The following is a 19321-nucleotide window of genomic DNA, read 5'->3' as shown; positions in this document are numbered from 1 at the left end:
AAAAACAGGAATTACAAGTGGTACAACGGATGAGTTCTGCAGTATTATTCAGAGGGTCTTCTCCCTGGGGTGTGTGCTAAAGCTGAGGCCATGGGAAGACCACAAGACACGGTCATTGCTCTGAGCATGGTAAACAATTCACACGTCACAGCGGCTCTGCTGTTAAATTCATTATTTCTCTGTTTGAGGCACCGCAAGGCCAAAAGTAGAAAGACCCTGTCCAAACATATTACAGAGTCAGAGAGTGCGTTTATCTATCAGCAGCAGCTATATCATAACTCTAAAACCATACCAAACACGGTAATGTACTGCTGCTGATCTGCTGTTGGAGAGCAAAGGCCTGTGTGATGGTCTGCACTACATTAACACACATTAACATTAAATATGTTGACATGTGAGCATGGAGCAGAGAGCTCATTAATGATACCAGAGGAAGAAGAGGTGAGGCTGGACTGACTGGTTTGTTTCCAGATCACTGTGTATTAATGTCAACAGTACATATGGTTGAAGATGAGGGTGTTTTGTCAGTGTGAGTATTTGACTGTCAGCCAACTTTACTGTCTCATTGTGACAACACAGTTAAACTCAAATTCATCTACCTCAAGTACAGCCTGTTGCATTTGTAGTTGAGCAGGAGTCTATCTAAACAGAGCAGTAGAATTGGCTGTTTCTGTGTGTTCACAGAGAGGAGTGGTCTGTACGGAAAATGATGCCAGAAGTCAGCAGATGAAAGCATGTTTGTTTAACATCTGCCTCTCTTCCCTTTTATGATAAGGGGACACTCATGAACCTTGTTAAGGCCATTCATGTCACAAAACATCTTCGGCAATAAAGGTTGTGTAACTCCAAAGTCTCTCAGCTGGGACTTAAATACACAACATTTCAGTACGATAACTTGTTGCTTAAAATGCCTACAAGGAAGTAACATTAACAGTAAAAACTGTTGTCGAAGATCATAACAGGGAACTTGTGTTTCACAGAAATGCAGAACTCAAACAGTTTTTCCTCTAAGTCATTAGCCCACTGCAGAAAAAGGGTTGTTTCCTGTGCTTTTAAAAATCACTCTTGAAGTTCAATGCAAGACTAAATGATTTGATAACATTTCTGTTTTGTTGCAGTGTTGGGCCAGTCAGTCAGAGCAGGTCTGCATATGTGTTAAAGAAAATAAACTACAAAAAAACCTTGTTTCACAACATTCAGTTTGCATTTCTGCCTGATTTCCTGTGAGTCACAACCAACCGTGTTGCATGTAGAACAGTCATTATATAAAAAGATGTTTATTAATCTGTTTTAAAGGAAGAGAAGTATGATTATTATGATCTTACAGTGACTTATTGGACAAAATCATTTGGGTAGGCCCACCTGAGCTTGCTGTTGCCTCGACTGTAGCTGAAGGATGCTGTGCGGCTGCTGAAGGAAGCAGGGGTTTTGATTACAGACTCAAGAGAAGGGCTCTTCCTCATGAGGCTGGTAGGTTTCAGGTCCTCACTGCAGCCGGACAACTTATCTGGAGGAAGGGAAGGATGCAGGAAAGAGAGGGAGGCAAAGGAGAATGTGAGGCTGGAAAATGTGGGATCATAATATACGTTGTAAACAAAATTCTACAATTCAGAGACAGCAGCAAGTATGCAAAAATAATGCAAACTTTTCATCCGCTGTACTCAGCTGACTCATCCAGGAAGGAGCCGCACACCTGACAGTTTACGAGCTCAGTAACCACATTTACAATATTTGCTTTCTAAGAACAAAATCATAAAACTACCCACAAAAACACAAGCCGGATGTTTGCACATCTTTATCTATTCACTTGGCTCTCTGTGTGGACGACTTACATCAGATATTTCAGCATTGCTCATTTCTAAAGGCAGTGACTCATTGGAGACTTTGTCTGGATGTCCTTTGACCTAAAGGCAGTGTGCAAGGCTCATTTGTTCCAGCATGACTGCTAGAATAAATATGGATACCCATGTAAATTAAACACCATGACCATATCTGTGTTCCATACCATATTGATGGGAGAATTCTCCATGATTGATCCTTTTTTCCAACGTCTTTGATAGTGGCTTTATGTATGACTGTCTCTAAAAGAACAGAAAACAGGACAGGGATCTCATCATATCAGAGTCTGAGACTCTTTCACTTCAAGGAAGTCTTTTTTTGCAACATATCTTGGTGTGTACCTGGATTGGGGAGACAGCAGCAGCAGGTGCAGTGCGTACAGGGATCCCACTCAGAGGGCTTCTTGGGGAGGAATGCATTTGAACTGTGTGGCCTGGTCCATCTGAAAGACCAGATGATATACCGATTGATTATTATCCAAAAAAGGCATCAAATATAATTTATAACATCAGTAAATAATTATGACATTCATTCTAAGACTTTAGTGTAGTAACTGTAAATGAGGAACTGTAGTATTTAAAAATAGGAGCAGAATAAAGCTGCACCTCCACCCAAAGTACCAAGAACTTTTAGTCTCAGGAACTACTTTTCACAGTACTAAAAGGCTTATTTAGAGCGTTTCCGCTGCGATCTTAAGACCTATAAGAAGAGGCAAATTAGCAGTGATGGAATGTCACTAAGTACATTTACTCAAGTGGTGTACTTACATTTTACTGTACTTTATTTAAGTATCTTTATTTAGTATTTCCATTTTCTGCTACTACTACTCCCACTCCACTAGATTTTGGAGGTTAATACTGTACTTTTTATTCCACTACATTTATTTGATAACTTTAGTTACTAGTTACTGTGCAGTTTACATGCAGCATCAGACCCAAAGAAGGGCTGTTTTAAGTTTATTTATTTTATTGGCAATCTTATAAAAAAGATACCTTTATTCTGTCGACCCACAGTATACATACATGTAAAAATATGTATAATTTACTTTTACTTGTACTTTTGATATTTAAGTATGTTTAATATCAGACACTTAAAGATACCGCATCAAAATATTACTTATCTTAAAGTCTTATTCTTAACTTTTACCCAAGCTTGACATTTGGGTACTTTCTACAACACTGCAAATTTGCCCTCTGGTGTATAGAAAAAGTGACAGCTGTTTTAACACATCACTTTTGCATGCAACTATACAACACCGTTGGTCATCAATCGTCTCCCCATCTGACGTATGCTTTCTTCTGTAATGCCATGTGGATGTGTCAAAGCACAATGAACAAAAATTAAACTGGTTTGCAGCCACAGATTTTTAAAAATGGCTAAAATAAAATGCTAAAATCCTCATGTGCTTTTGGAAAGTGCTACCCTTCAAGCAGGGACTTTTCGGTGGTAAAATAATATCCCCTGAGCTCAGATTAGATCCTGGTCCCCAGGGTGGAAATGCACTGAGTTCCTCCAAAGGTTCCTAGTCCCTGGGGAAAGTTCCTGTAGTGGAAACACGGCTTATCATACAAATTTTGAGCATTAAACAGTTAGGCCAACAATAGACAGCATGGTATCAAACCTTAATCATTTTTGAATACTGGAATATGTTTGTAGTGTTAAGTATCAAAAACTGTCAAGTACCCTTAGTTAGCCTTTTTTCTTGTTTATTTGTTCTTTAATACACACAAGGGCCACTTTGTTAGTTATACCTGTACAGCTTAACTCAATCAGATACCATAAAGTCTACTTTAATGATGCCTATAATGTTCAGTTTTGTTGACATTGTCATACAAGTGTTAAATAAATTATATGTTTTAGCATTGAGGATATAGTTAGTGATGGTGCTGTATCGGACTGCATTATATTTTATGAAGAGGTGTTTCTGCCTCCCTCATGTACGTAAACAGGAGGGACAAAATATTAGAAACTATACAGATTTTTTTTAAGCAGTAAATTAAATAAAACAGTGAATAATATTTCATCCAGTTCTGGTGTTGCTGTTTGTGTGAACACAACATTGAACACTGAAGCAGTCGGTTAGTCTTTTACTAAATGTGTTCACACATGATAAAGTGACCTTTCAGAAACAAATTGTGAAACTTCATTAGACTAATCAAGAACCAGAACTGACTCCAACTTTAGATGCTTGTCAGACCTATCAATCTCTGTTGAGGTAATAATTTGCTATTAATAGAATATAATACAAGCTGTAGTTGCTGAGAACATTTAACAAGAACAACCATTTCCTCAGTGCTGCTGCAGCTAAAACTATTGAATCTGAATGTCTCCTCATCAGGTGCAGATTTATCCAACACATCATCATTTTATTTTATTGGTGTATTCCACTGACATGAACAGAAAACCCCTCCCACCTGCCCAGGGTTAGCCAAGGCCACACAGTCCTACACAACTGCACATTACTTCTCTGCAGAGAAATGACAGATATCCACGCTGGAGATCTCACCAGCTGTTCCTCTGCAGTTACACACTGTGTTGGGATTCCCTTTGTGTGTGTGTGTATGTGTGTTGAGATGCTCACTCTGTCCCACAGTATCAAAGGACTTAATGAGGGATTTGACAGTAGCTCCGGGCTCGGAGTCGGCATCTCCGCTGGCGTCCGCGGGTGTGGTCGGGATCATGGAGATGCTGCACCAGTGACGGTTGTTATCGGAGTCGGACACCCTCACCTCATCACCTTGGGACCTGACAGACACAATGAACAGGGTTGCTGTGTAGACACATATACAAAACAGACATGTGTGGGGAGGAGAATCTGTGTGTTTGGGAACTGCAGACTCAGGACCCTCACTCTACTATTTATTTTACGAGATTACCTGACAAGATCATGTGATCATCGCTTGAAGAAGACTAAAAAACAGTCAATAATTGGCAGCTAGTTGCAGATAGCCACATCTAAATTTAGAACACAAATTCAAGCAGTACAATAATCAGGACACTGACTACCCATTGACCCCGGTGAACATTGGATTCCAGGCTGCAGAGTGAGGGATTTGGTCCATCTTTATCAGTGATGGATGAGGAATGAATGACAAGTAAGGAATGTCCATCTTAAACATTGCACTCGACTCACCTCCAGAGAGTGAGGATTGAAAGAGATACACAACCACAGTTGGACTGGTGTAGTCTCATTTATTCATTCGCCTAATGAATAGCAGTCAAACACACATACAGTACACGTTTATGTATTCCTTCACAGCCATACAACCAGTCACAAGACCTTCTTGTCTTTCTTTGCAGAATAAATTAACAGCACATTCACTGTATTGTCCATTAAAGAGCTTTACTATAGACCGAAAACAACCAATCACACTGTTACCATCTAATCTTTTCTAGATGGTATTTTTGAGAGTATCCAAATGTTTATATTTTGAGCACCAGTACCTTTTTATCTGGTAGAACATTATGGCTTTTAATAAAAATGCACAAATTGAAAATCTCTGATAAAAGCTAGACATTGAGTAGAACCTGAGATCCTGCAATATGTCATTATCATACACAGAATATTGTGTATGGGTTCGCCTCAAAGATGAAATAGATCAACCATGTTCGTGTTAAGTGGCATATCTTTGAAATGAGTGATATCACAAACTTTGAGGATCTAATACAGTAAAAAGGATGTTGAGAATGTTTAACAGTGATTCAAGAATAATCGACAACGAAAGAAGCATCTTGAGAGCCTTGATTGACCTCTGAGATTCAGACAAAAAGTCTATGTGGTTGATTCTATATTAACTTGTCAGTAATGTTACTGAGAAGAGGAATGGTAGAAAATGAGTTCAACTCATCATCTGTGGTGTTTTTGAACAGTAAAATAATCCTTTTTAGGAACCTGAAGCACAGTCTTTGTGTAAAAATAAATGGACCATCAACCTTTTGGTATGTTTGCAGAGAGTAACAAATGACTCTGAGGTACAGCTGTCTGTTTTTGTGGCAGTCCTAAAATCTAAAATGTTTGGCAGTGCTCTGGATGTGCCGGCATGGCTGACATCAAAATCATCCTAGTTATTTTACCTGACAGAAAGAGTTCTGGTAGTTTAGAAAGAATATAGCAAGGACCAAAAGTACAAACAGTAACAGAGCAGATGATGCTAGTATGTCCACATGGTTGTCGCCTGCATGTGGTCATTGTGTGTTCGTTTGTGCCATCTAATGGATAGATATGACACTGCATCCAGTTTGAATCAAACTACAGGACCAAAGACCAAACTTAAGTCTTAAAATGAAGTTTTTTTTAAAGTAAGTAGCCGTAATTTGACTGATACAGAAATAGAACAGCAAACGTGAGGTCCAGCACAAAACCGCGAGACACCTATTACTTTCCAACTGGAAGTTCTGCTGCATTGCTCTTGCCTTGAGGATTTTCTTGGGGATTTTCTGATGTTACAAGTCAGACTTTTTTCTGACAGAATGCTTGAATTCAAATGGTTTCAGCTTTGCCACTGACTAAATATTTACCAAGTCTCATTCTTACTTTATCTTACCATTTTTTTAATTCATGGTGCTTTTTGTAACAGGTCATCACCCTCTACCATCTCAACTTTCTCAAAAAGGCACAAATCAGCTTTGCACAGTATGAAAGGGAGAGTCTTTCGAACATATGGCATTTCTTCAACAGAGACAACATTACAAAGAAAGAATACATTCATTGAGAAATAAAAATACAGAAATATTATTCAAAAGGTTTCATAGGATATGGAAAGCCAGACTCTGTGTGATGAGACTCGTGTACTGCATCTACGCTGGTCACTGTGGCTTAGAAAGAGACTGGTTTACCGCATTACATTTTGAATGACACAGAAAGGTAATAAGTGCAACAATAACACTGTCTTCACGTGGTGCTGAGGTGGGGGCACGTCTCTAGTGCCCTTCTACTGCCGTCTTGGTATCAAAAGTGGCTCCGGTGCTTATTCTGAAGAGAAAAAGAGGAAGGGAGATTAAGTTATATATATATATATATATAACTACTATTTAAAGATTATTTTAAGTATTTATATATACTGTGTTGTACATTTGCAGCAAAACTTGAAATGTTTTCTTATAATTGGTGTTATGAAATTCAAACCTCTGGGCACTTCTGGACTTTTTAACACTCTGCTCCATGCATACCTCTTAATCTTACGATTAATAAGGTCACTCATTAGGTCTAGTATGACTAAATCACCCGGTGATGAAGACGCTATGCAAATGTATCTGAAGCAGATGATGCATAGCATGAGTTTAATCCAGTCATGCGGTGCAGACCATCCTGCTGTTTCACCAAAAAAGTCGGAGGGTTATTCATTCAAAGAACAGCAGGTGGCACCAGATACATCTATTTGAATGTCAGGTTTAAAGAACCAGGCAAAGCAAACCAAACAGATAAGACAGTCCTGAAGGTGCAGTCAGCCAGCATACGGAAAGACAGACAGAGTCAGACAGGTTGAAGCAGCGACACGAAGCCAGACACAGACAGGAAGGTCAGTGAGCAGCAGCAGCAGCAGCAGCACACAGCAGGGCAGGGAGAGGCAGGCTGGCTGAGAGAGGGCTGACAGGGCAGGGAACTCACCTGGACTGTACATAGGTAGGCTTGTCAGAGGGACATCTTTGACAGAGTCATCACAGGGAGCTGCTGGAGGTGGGGAGCGGACGCAGCGTAACAGCTAATCTTGGGGAAAGTTCGCTGATTTAGCCAAAGTCTTAAACCAGTAATGTAATGTACTAAATTCACAAGAACTGCATGAAATTTGAACAAGAGATATTTGGTTTTAAATCAAATATTTCTATTTCTTATATACTCAAACTGCTCTCATTACGTTTGTGAGGTGACCAAAATCACTTAATTATACCATGACTGGCCACACAGATAAACAGTAGCAAACCTAAGCAGACTTTGCCACAGAAAGTATTTGACCTGGCATGATAATGAAAGGGGACAACACTGTCAAAAACACCATGGCATTTGCACGTTCAAACACACTTATATACAGTATTCTCACACACAAACCTCTCTATAAATACATCAATCACATTACTGCATGGCCACAGTGCAACAACACTACATGAAATCCTATAGCATGATATATTGTCATAGAATATTTTCACTGAAAAGTGTTAAACTGGCTTCAGTGTTGCATTAGAACACACTTGGATCAAGGCAGCATCTGTGCATTGAGCAGATCTGCCTTCTCATGTAATAATAATCTGCTCTAATCAATATACTGTAGTTTAATGTGGAGTGTGAGGTTTGAATGTTATATAGGGCAGTGATCAGTGTGGAAGAGGGAGACAGAGAGGGCAGCAGCTTAAAGGAGTAGAATACACAGAGGGAAATACCGCAGGAGACTGCTAATTTACCAACAGAGTCTGCCAAATCCCAGAAACCTAAACTCTGAAACTCCAAGGATTAATCATGTGAAATACCAAGATATAAATTAAATAATGTCTACACTGAATACATCCTACTTTGATACCAGATAGGAATTTTGGAAACCTCTTAAGCAAGAGATTCTTGGGAGTTTAAATGAAAACATATTGCTGTTTGTATCACATGTATAAAACATTGGATGGGGATATGGCAAGACTCTGGCAGGTATCTCATATCCACATTGTGTTCAGAGAGAAAGGAACTGCAGCCTGAACAAGGGGAGCCGAGGGATTGGTGGAGTGGGAGGAACTGAAAAAAAAAAGGAGTATGGTGGAAGTGGTACCTGACTCCCTGCAGGGCCTCAAGGTCTGTGGAAAGCTTTGCACTGCGATCCTGCTCCTCCTGCAGCTGCCTCCTGAGTGTACGCAGCTCCTGCTGAGCCTCCACCTTGATGTCGTTGGCCACCACCACTGCTGTTTGGAGGTCCGCCTGGAACCGACGCCACTCTTCTTTCTCATCCTAAAGACACAATCACATTGTATATTGTATAGGTCAATGCAGATATAAACGCATACAGGCAAATACATACAGACAGAAATCTGAATCGGGGACTGTTTGTGAACCCTTTGTGAAACTATATGAACCTCTAGGATAATGACTGTGTCACTGACATTTTGCCCCATCACAGTCCATGTTTTGTTAACAACAGTGTCTACTCTTCTTTGTAACAGAGATTGGTGGAATTCAAAAATGACCCCAAACCAAATTTTAGAAAAACTTAGAAAGTATTGTTAAAAACTCCTGAGGCTAGAAAGAACTTTAAAATCACCCCAAGACAGGAAAAAAAACACTCTGGATCTGAACCACGAAAGGGAGTCAGAACAGCCGGTGCTCTTTGGTTTGAAGCAGGCAAAAGACACTGAAAAAGAAGAACTGACGAGATCCCTTGCTGCTAAAGTAAAAAAAGAAAGTCTTTACTCAATTTTTGTAAAGGAAAAAATAAGTTCCCTTGTAGAGTAGTTTTTTGGTCACGTCTTTCTGACTACTTTTCATTTTTTTTCTAATGAGGAGAAAGTGTATGTGGCTTAATGCGGCACCCTTGAAAAAAATGCGCACCTAGCATCTTTTTTCATAGCGCTTCACCTTTTTCATGCGGCTGCTCCGAGCACTTCTAGTAAAAAATCCCTGAACTTTTCAGAAAGGCACTAGGTTCATCACTGTTGCTCTTTTACAGGCAACCAATCATATATTAGATCGGGCAGGACTTGTCATCAATCAGCCTGGTAAGCAAGATAATGGAGGAGAAGCTGGTTCTGGCTGTGTCTGTGCATCCTGTCTATCCATCACAACAGAGACTTTGAAGCCCATTTGCGGGACCAGATTGTCCGTACGATTAATGTTGCTGATGAGTGTTGTGCTTTTATCATCATGCATGTTGTAAGCTTGTGGTTATCTGTGTAGTCAGCCCTCTGCCACCATAGAGTTAGCTAACGTCAATCAAAACCAACATGCAGCGTTTTTTTTTTCTCTCTTCGCACAAGTGCTTCGACCTGCTGCTCCCAAGCGCACTGCCAGCACTTTTCTGCTAGAAAGAAACGTTATGTGGACACGGACCCTTAGATGTCCGTCAATCAACAGTCAGACAGACGTATGAAAGTAAGGAGATCACAGAGTTAGCACTGTACAAAATAACTTTGAAGGTGGTGACAGTGAAATCCAGGAATCTGGTATCTGGTGCCTTTTTTGAAGACCATGGAGAAAATCAGTGCCTTCCAAAAACTACATAGCTGCTTTAACAGCCCACCTGGATGCTACTGGAACAATGCTCGGTGATGCCAGAAGTAGCATATATTTCTGATTTCTAATTTTGCTTTTATTACACGGCTGAAAGTAGAAAGAGATAAAAAAAAATGTAAAAAAGGTAGAGAGAAGAAGAGATTGTATGTTATTAATATCTGAAAAGGAAGATCTGACATTGGGAGGTCACGGTTAATATGATACATGACCAGAATATCTAATTTAGTCACCATGACGTCCCCAGTTTGAACTTTTGAAACTTTCTTCTTTATGACCTTTAATAATTATCTGAACCATTTTTGTTTTGTGTACAACTGTTTTGTGTTTTCAGATTGTGATGTCGTAACCTTTCATTGTTTATAAACGTTATTAAGGAGCTTTATGGGTCCGCAACAGGTCTGCACATTTCATTTAACCATCATCGAAATTGCAATATGACCAAGTGCAATATCAAAATTGCAGGAGCTGCGATTTATGGTTTAAGGTAAAATGCGTCACAATCTACCATTCTAAATGAAGTATTGTGGTGCTATAGAGATGCCTCGGCCCACAAATCATATTCTCCAGACATGAGGGAACATCCTTTTTTGGTACAAGGAAACTAAAAAAGGAAGGAATGGTCATTACGTCATAAAATTTTGCTTTGGGGCCAGACTGTGGTTTCAGCTGTATTGAAGTCAATGGGAGATGCATGGAGAAACACAATAAAACCCAACATATCTACATCATATGACTTCTGATGAGGAAATGCCTCCAGAAAATGAAAGAACACATTTCAGAGACTAGTTTAACAGCTGATTTTTTCCCCCAAATGATTGACAGGGCCGATAATATTGTGATTACAAGAGGAAGACCAAATATCGCTGCTGAGAGTGCAGTTACACTGCGAACAGGAGCCTCTCCCCAACGAAACTGAGGGACGAACACGTGTTGATAAAAAAAAAAAACAGTTGATCATCTGCTCTCTGAATTGTGGTCTCTCATTTTCCTGAGGTGTTTCTTCATCAGAAATCATATGACGTAGATGTGTTGAGTTTTAGTGTGTTTCTCCATACATCTTCCATTGACCCCAAAGCAAGATTCAGTGACATAATGACCCTTCCTTCTTTTTTGGGTTCCCCACCAAAAATCACATTATCATTTTTATTTATTATTTTTTTGTTGAAAATAAAATTGTGACTTATACCACAACCTTAATATTTGCCCAATTTGCCCATTTGCTTCTTTTTCAGTTTTGAGTTACGTTTTCTTACCTTCATCTGTCTATTCAAAATTTTCAGTTGTCGATCGGCTTCAGCTTTCTGCTCCTCAAGCTTTTTGCAAAGATCTGCAATGACAAATTCAAGGTTTGTGAGAACTGCAGGTCTAACTTGCTGTAGACTCTAACTTGAATCTAATCTAGTGCTCAGTTTTCAGTGAGGTGGACAGCAGCCAATCTATAGCATCAGGTAACAGTTACTTCTGGACAGTATTCGATCTTTCCAGAAATGTTTTTCATCAGACCAATCTCATCTGCCATGATTCATGACAGCCTGTGGAAATACAGTGTATACAGCCATATAACATTTGCCAACTGCACTGATGGAAAGTCAGACACAGATGTGCTAGTGTGCCCTCATTTTGCATCCGATTTTCATATATACTCATACACACTTAGGTTAGTTATAAGTAAACATGGCTTAAACTATCGCAGTCTAATACAACAGCCCTGCAATAAATCCTTGGTGAACTTTATTATGTTATTTTTTCATTGGCTGTTTAAAGAAGTGTTTCAAGACTAAATATTAGAAACAATGGACGCATGAATTTCTCAAGATTACATTGAAGACTATATAGGTCACCCCGCAGGATCTGAACAGCCAATGAAAACAACATACTCTCCAGGTCCAGGACGGCTTGGTTGGTGTGGCAGTTGACCGCCCTCTGCTGCTCCACCTGGTCCTCAAGTTCGAAGATGGTCTCCTTTAACTCCTTCACCTGGTTCTCAGCCTGGATCCCGACCTCCTCCAGGGAAGTCACCCGGCTGCTGAGCTCCTGCTCCCTCCTCTCCGCCCACTCCTGAACCTGCTGGCATTTGGCCTCCACCTGCGTATGAGCATGTATTTGTGTGAGTGTGATGGGTTTAGTGCTGAAATGGGTTAAAACAAAGAGGCAATGTTTCATGTGAAAGTAACTGCAGGCTGTCACTGTGCTAATTAGATTGAAGCACTTAAAACAGGATAATTTACGATATCTTCCAGATATTCTTGTGGTGCAGTGTTTCCATTTGATCTGGATGGTGCTTTTATAAATCTCAATCTATCAAAACATCAGATAAAAGATGCTTACCACAAAACTGTAAACAGACAAAATATTTGGGTGTCTGTGAAGACTGGATGAGGAAGACAAGCAGTGTATGTGTGAGGAAACTACTAACGAAAATGTAATTAAAGCAGGCTTAATCATGTTACGTATTCATCAGATATGCTAGACTGCTCGGTCTAATGAAAACAAACTTTTCAGTTTTCATTTACCATCAAGCATTAACAAAATTAAAAAGTAACCGTAGTGAGTCTAACTTGCCTTAAAGAGGTAATATTATGCTTTTTGCCTTTCCTTTATTGTGTTATTTAGCATTTTTGTGCATGTAAAATGTCTGCAAAGTGAAAAAGCCCAAAGTCCACGCCAAAGGGAGTTACTCTCCCCCACAGAAAACACTGCTCCTGCACTGCCTGAAACGCCTGGTTTGGAGTCGAGCCTTTACTTCCGTAACTTATGTGCATCATTATAGCATTATATAAATACGTATTTGTATGTATTTATAATAAAATATATACACTCCACTCAGTCAACAGACATACAGTTGCTACTGCTGTAGCAGCGTTATTTTAGATCATGCTACCTTGCCCAGCATGACCCGCCCTACTCTGCCTCTGATTGGCTATATCCTTCCAGTTAAGTAATGCGCATGTGCAACTCTCACCAAAGATTGAACAGAGGTGATATGTCTCACTCTGTAGCTAAAATGGAGAGTTCAAGACACAGTGTGAAAAGGGATGCTGCAGCAGTGCACCATATGACAAAAATAATGTGTTTTCTGAAAATTAAACTATGTAAACCTATTCTACTAGGACCCCCAAATAAAAGTATGAACCTGAAAATTAGCATAATAAGACCTCTTTAATACATTGCATCCTTTGTAATGTGCAATTAGTACACAAGGCATTGTTGTGCTAAAACAATAGATTTATTTCCACATCTCTCACATAAAGGTCCAGGCTGTAATGTATAATCACCCTAGATAATCCCCATTACCAAATAATAACTCTAGAATGAGCCTTTAATATCTTCAGAGGAAGCAGGTCCTCCATGTTGCATGACAAATATTCTACAGTAGCCTAGAATTGATAAGCAAAACACTGACTCTGAAAAGAGGGATTTTCCTGTTTTTTTTTTTTTGCATTTTTAGTGGCCACCATAGGGGAGGGTGAGGTGAGGTGTGTTCAGTCGATTATAATCTGTAAATGACAATAAATGCTGCAAACTGGACTTAATCAATGTTCTTAAAGTTCTGGTTTTCATTATGATAAAGGTAACACAGAAATAAGGGTGTGAGTTTCAATCAATGATTTTGCTTAAGTCCATGCACAGCTGTTAACACAAGAGCTTAACTAAGTCTGACAATGAACATTTGGCCACAGTGTAAATAGGTGACATGCAGGGTGAGATTGACTCATGGAAATAAAGAAGAGGTCAGTCTGGATTAGATCTGACTGCATCACTGTGTTCTTTGCTCCAGCTATTGAACTACCCTGAAGCTAAGGTCAGTGTACCATGATGAGTGCTTTCGTCTTGAGGAATGAGACTGTAATGCAGACCTCTGTGAGAACAGTATACTAAAATAGGCAAATTATATAGTTATGCAGGACTGGCACCATGTGGTTCTAACAGATTATGATGTTCATTAGTGAAGTTATGGAGTGGCCTCATCCTCACACCCATGTGGCAGAGGACAGGAGCGTGACTCAGAGCGTCACACAACAATGCACCACCCTACTGTTGGCACTGCAGCCACAGTCCAACAATGATGACATCACTGAGCTTATGGTGACACGCCTCACTTTGGAGTCAACAACCACCAACGTGATCCCAAACCCACACTGTCTCAGCCTTTGTGGTGTTTGTGGTGTAAGGGGGAAAACCAAAGTGACTACTAAGAAACAGATGAAAACAATCTGAGTGAACATGAGTTCATGGCTGTGCTGGTGAAGAAAAGTACCCAATACCAGCTGGAGAGCCTGTTTAATGATCATGTTTGAACCACTGTGGAAAATGTGTGTCCTCATATTCACATCCAATAGGTGGTGACTAGGCCAAGAATTATTAATAATGTCATGGTCGCCAATTAGACTCACATTTTTCAATCATTAGCTAGACTGGTGAAACAACTATTAACTAGACACATGGCTGTAGATGTTTCAAATCTATTCCTGAAAATGACTGAATTGCAAAGAAGAAAAGTTAATTAATTGTTTCTGAATGAGTGAACTTGTTTTTCATAGTTTACAGTAAATGTGGATGGAGAGATTGTTCTTTAGGGAATTCCTGAAAGCTTTGTCATACTCAACACAACTAATGAGCTCACTGAGATAATACGTTTTTTGAACAAAGTGAGTCACAAATAATTCAAGTCCTGGTTTGAACAAAAACACCACTTAGTACAACACAATAGAATCAACCAAGGAGAAAATGTTTGAACTGTGACATTCTCGAACAAACAGGAAATTGTCCTGTTTTAAAAAAGATTCATATTCATTTTTGTAGACAACTCCAAACAAATAACATGTTATATTTTGTGATAAATACTAATGCCTTTGTCATGCATCATGTATGTGTCAACAGTAAAAACATGTCTAACTTTCAGTATTCCCTTCATAGTTTATATAAATGGTAGAAAAACTAATTTCTACCATAACCATACCATAAACGTTCCTTCTAACATAACTTTGCAACCCTCTTACCTTTGACATTGTGGCTCGCACATGCTCAGTCTCGGCCTGTGCCTGTAGCAGCTCCTGTCTCAGCTCTGTCAGCTCCACCTCCAGCCTGTCTCTCTCAGCGTGGGCTGTCTTCAGCAAGTCATGCACTTCAGTGCTGTCACTGGCACTCTGCATGGCCTTCAGCTCTCCCACCTTTTGCCTCTCAATATCCACCTGCGCTTTCAGCCGACTGTTTTCCAGTCTGAGACACTCTGCTGTCGCCCTCTGCTGCTCCGCGGCCTGTGCTGCCTGACCTCCGGCTTCCTGCTCCCTGCCCAGCTGGGCCTGCAGCCTGTCCATCTCCTCTCTGAGGCAGCGCACCTGGCCCTGGGCCTCCTGGTGCTCCTCCTCGAGAGCACGCAGGCTGCCCGTCAACTGTTGCTGGATGTCCACTAGCTTCTCCCGTTCGAAGCGGGAGCTTTCAACCAGCTCACCATACCTCTGCTCCAGCTCTGCTAACCGAGGCCCTTGGCTGCCCAGCTCCTCCTCCCTCTGGGCCTGAGCTTGGGCTTGCTCCTGAAATCGCCCAGCCAGCGACTCATTCTTCTGGACAAGCACCTCCACACGCTCTCTCTGCTGTTGAAGTGAGGTTTGCAGGAGGCGCTTCTCCTCGGCCAGACGCTCGTTCTCAGCCGTCAGCTCCTGCACCACCTGCTGCTGGTCGGCCAGCTCTTGCAGAGTTGCCTGCAGCTCCTCAGCTGTGCTGTGGTGGCTCTCCTCCATCTTATGAATTTGTTCTGTCAGAAGCTGAACTGACACATCCTGCCCTGCTGCACTTGTTCCTGCACCCACTGTAACAGCTTCCCCACTGACACCGCTGCACACTGACTCTGAACGTGATGGGATCTTCTCAAACTCTGAGGAGTCAGGTGATGGTGAGTCCTTGGTGATGTCTGAGCTGGAGGAGACAGAGGTTTTAAGAGGGCTGGTAGTAGAAGGGAGACTGTCCTGTTGTGGAGCTGAGGAGTTGGAGTCTGAGGGCAGGCCATTCACCAAAGGCTTGGATGGGCTGCTTGTGTTTGTACTAGAGAGTGGTGAGGCCTCCAAGGAAAGCAGCTTTTCCTTCAGCCCCTGGTTCTCCTCCCTTAGCGCTGCCAGCTCTCTCTGAAACTTCCCGTTCTTCTCCCTCAGCTCTCCAACCAGCACAAGGGCCTCTGCCACCTGTCCCTGCTCTTGATCTGCAGCAGGCTCTTGCCATGAGACAGCAGAAGAGGCTTTACCTTTGCAGCGCTGCAACTCCATCCTAAGATTGCTGATTTCCAAGTCTTTAGTCTTGGCCTCAGCCAGCAGCTCTTTCACCTGGCACTCCAAAAGGCCCTTTTCCTGGCCCTCTGCATCTCCACGGGACTTGGTTGAACTGCGTGTCTGCTTTGCCAGGGTAGAGAGACTGGAGGTGCTAGCACTAGAAACCATCCTCTTAGTGGAGGAGCTCCTAAGCTGGTCCCTCAGAGAGATGCGGTCTCTTGTTATGGTGGAAGGGATTTCTCTAGGAGCTGGGATACCAGACTTCTTGGCTGCTTGTACACCTGCAACACAGACCAAAACAAAAGAACGATTAGTTCCTAAGTGATCAAATGAGCATTTACAGTAGTCCATCTACAAAGCAGCTGACAAAACTGTCTGATTTATGACTGTAAATATAAAGTGAAAGAGATTTTCATTCGTTTCTCTATTTCAGCTACAAACACATCCACAGTCGGACCCAAATATCATAAAGGCTTCTTAAATGCCAAACAATGAAACCATCAAATAATCCCTTTAACGTTAAAATCTTTCAGCCTTTTAGTAAATATAAATAATAATCATAACCTATATTCACCACTTAGCAGTAGAGAAGTAGAAAAAAGCTGCATTATCAATCTCTGGTTAAATGAAAGGAAAATATTGCTGCAATGTGCAAACTTTACAAAAACAATACACGTATTAACAGAATATTTAAGTTAAAGTAGAGCTGGGTGAAATGGCCTGCAAATAATATCACAACACGCTAAATGTATGTCAAATCTCCTCCTCCTTCATAAATGCTAGGACTAGGCAACAAAATCTAATATCAAGATATTTTTGACTAAATACTTTGATATTAATAATGTAACAATATTGTAGGTATGACTATTGGTGCTTCCACAAAATATTAACACAATTTCTGATACATTTTTGATAAATATTCCAATATATAATGTGATTAATATATCACATTAGTAATGACGATATAATGACAAAGTGGGTAAAAGTAAGCACAAATAGAATAGTGTCAAGTTCAGAAAATTACATCACTTTACTGTAAAACAGCCTTTAAAACCAGGAAAAGAAAATGTATGCCAGATATCCAAAATCTCTGACTATATATAGTCTCATATCATGATAACAATATGATATCAATATGCTGTATATTGTCAACATAGGTGTAATGCTGCTGGAGTGCACAGTAGCGCTGCCCCGGCACTTTTTTGTGAGCGAGGAAATAAAATGCTCGCAGTTTGCATAATCCGGTTGAAAATCATATATTGTGATTTAAGTACTTGAAGATCCAATCATCACAAAAGCCTTGCAAGAGAGCAAAAAAACAAACAAACATAAGAAACAAGTGAAATGGTCAAAGAAGTCATTTTTACATTCAAGGTTTGGAGATTGATTCACGATGTCACCTCAGGCTGTGAGTAGCATTCATAACATAACCATGTGTGCATGCGTGTCTTATGTGCGCTCCAGTACTTCAACAGATAGCACTATCTACCCCTGATAGTTTATCCCCAAGTAAAAGTAATGTGAATTTTCACATAAGATGCATGTTCAACTTTCAACAGAGTGAAAACTTCATTTAGATTAACCAAAGGAACATGAGATCTACAGTGATGACACAATACAGATTCTAGTTTCCAGTCAGGAAATTCTTAATTAGCAAAGTTAAAGTTAATTAATGAGTACAGTAGAATGACCACATAGCAGGCTTGACACTGAGAAGGGAAGGTTAATGTACTCAGCACACAGACATGCTGGGACCATGAATTTGTTAACATCATGTAATGACACTAATTGAATGGACAGTGTGCCACATTCAGACACTTGTATTATTCAGCAGTTTCATGATGCTGGTCACTGTACCCTATTCACATTATTGTTCTCTGTTTGGACAACAGAGCATCTGCCTGGCACGGTCTGTCTGTTGCTGTCTGCGGTCATTCATCGCCACAGCAGAGCTTAACTGTGGCATTTCAAAAGGCATCAGCGTGGGTCGCTGGTGCGAGCCTTTTCCAGCCCTCTCTCAAATATGAAGAGTATTTACAGATGCTCGGTGTGAGCAGGGTGCCGCCTGAAAACATTTTATTGTTGGTTTTCAGATCATCAGCAAACAGCGATGCAGACACAAGGGGTCTGCTTGTTTCAAAGGACGACAAAGGTCCCTGTGCACGTGGAGCACTCAGGCACAAAGCAGCTTAAGCAGTGCACAGACAAAGACAACCCTGTGTCTCTCACATGCATGCACCATCATCAAACCCACAGAGTGGAGACTAGACAGACAGCCTGTGTGCGGAGATAGACAGAGCATCACCCTGAGCAACACGTGCACACACTCACAACACACACACACACATAAAATCCACAAACAAATGGCCTAGTTTGGAATGGAAATCCTATACCCCTGTGGGTTCTTTAAGTACTCTGCCATTGATAGGCACTTTGCACAGACTATCCCTTATTGAATTAAGTAGCAACTGTGGCAGGAGCTGCCAACACTGGCACCATTTCTGGGGTACAAAGCCGTTTAACATTCCCAGAGTGTGATGCTGTGGTTGAAAAAGAGAGGTGCTTTAAGGAGAGGGGTAAAGACATATCAACAGTGTAAATGGAAAATCAGGCATACATACATTTAAACCAAAAGTATCAAGGTTCAGATTTGAAGGAAAATCAGAATAGGGTTAGTCAATATATCTATATTATAACATCAATGTGATTTGAGACTATATATCATCTTAGATATTGGATATTGTATATTGTTATCATTATATAGCATAAGCATTGTCTTTTCCTGGTTTTAAAGGCTGCATTACAGTAAAGTGATGTCATTTTCTGAGCATACCAGACTATTCTACCTGTTCCAATACTTGCCTTTACACAATTATATTGGATTTCATTATATCCACATTACTTATGATTACTGATCAAAAATGTCATTGTGTTTGTGAAAAATACCAACAGTTATCTCTACAATATTTTCAAAATATCAACATAGAGGCTTTTGATATTATTGAAATATTGTGAT

General features: G+C 40.5%; 1 protein-coding gene across 2 annotated transcripts in view; it reads right to left on the bottom strand.

Moving 5' to 3' along the window:
- The window catches only part of specc1 (sperm antigen with calponin homology and coiled-coil domains 1), a 78346-nt gene that overhangs the window by 22659 nt on the left and 36366 nt on the right, over positions 1–19321 (bottom strand). For both annotated transcript variants that reach the window (XM_073479919.1, XM_073479920.1), the window contains exons 4-11: positions 15043–16586; positions 11920–12127; positions 11296–11369; positions 8589–8764; positions 4421–4584; positions 2181–2281; positions 2006–2081; positions 1363–1507 (exon numbers count right to left, since the gene is read on the bottom strand). In XM_073479919.1, coding sequence (XP_073336020.1) covers positions 1363–1507; positions 2006–2081; positions 2181–2281; positions 4421–4584; positions 8589–8764; positions 11296–11369; positions 11920–12127; positions 15043–16586 — 2488 coding nt within the window. The remainder of the gene's footprint in view (positions 1–1362; positions 1508–2005; positions 2082–2180; positions 2282–4420; positions 4585–8588; positions 8765–11295; positions 11370–11919; positions 12128–15042; positions 16587–19321) is intronic.

This window comes from Pagrus major, chromosome 13 (genome assembly GCF_040436345.1).
Source record: "Pagrus major chromosome 13, Pma_NU_1.0".
Taxonomy (NCBI): Eukaryota; Metazoa; Chordata; class Actinopteri; order Spariformes; family Sparidae; genus Pagrus; species Pagrus major.
This window is presented reverse-complemented; position numbering and strand designations above follow the sequence as displayed.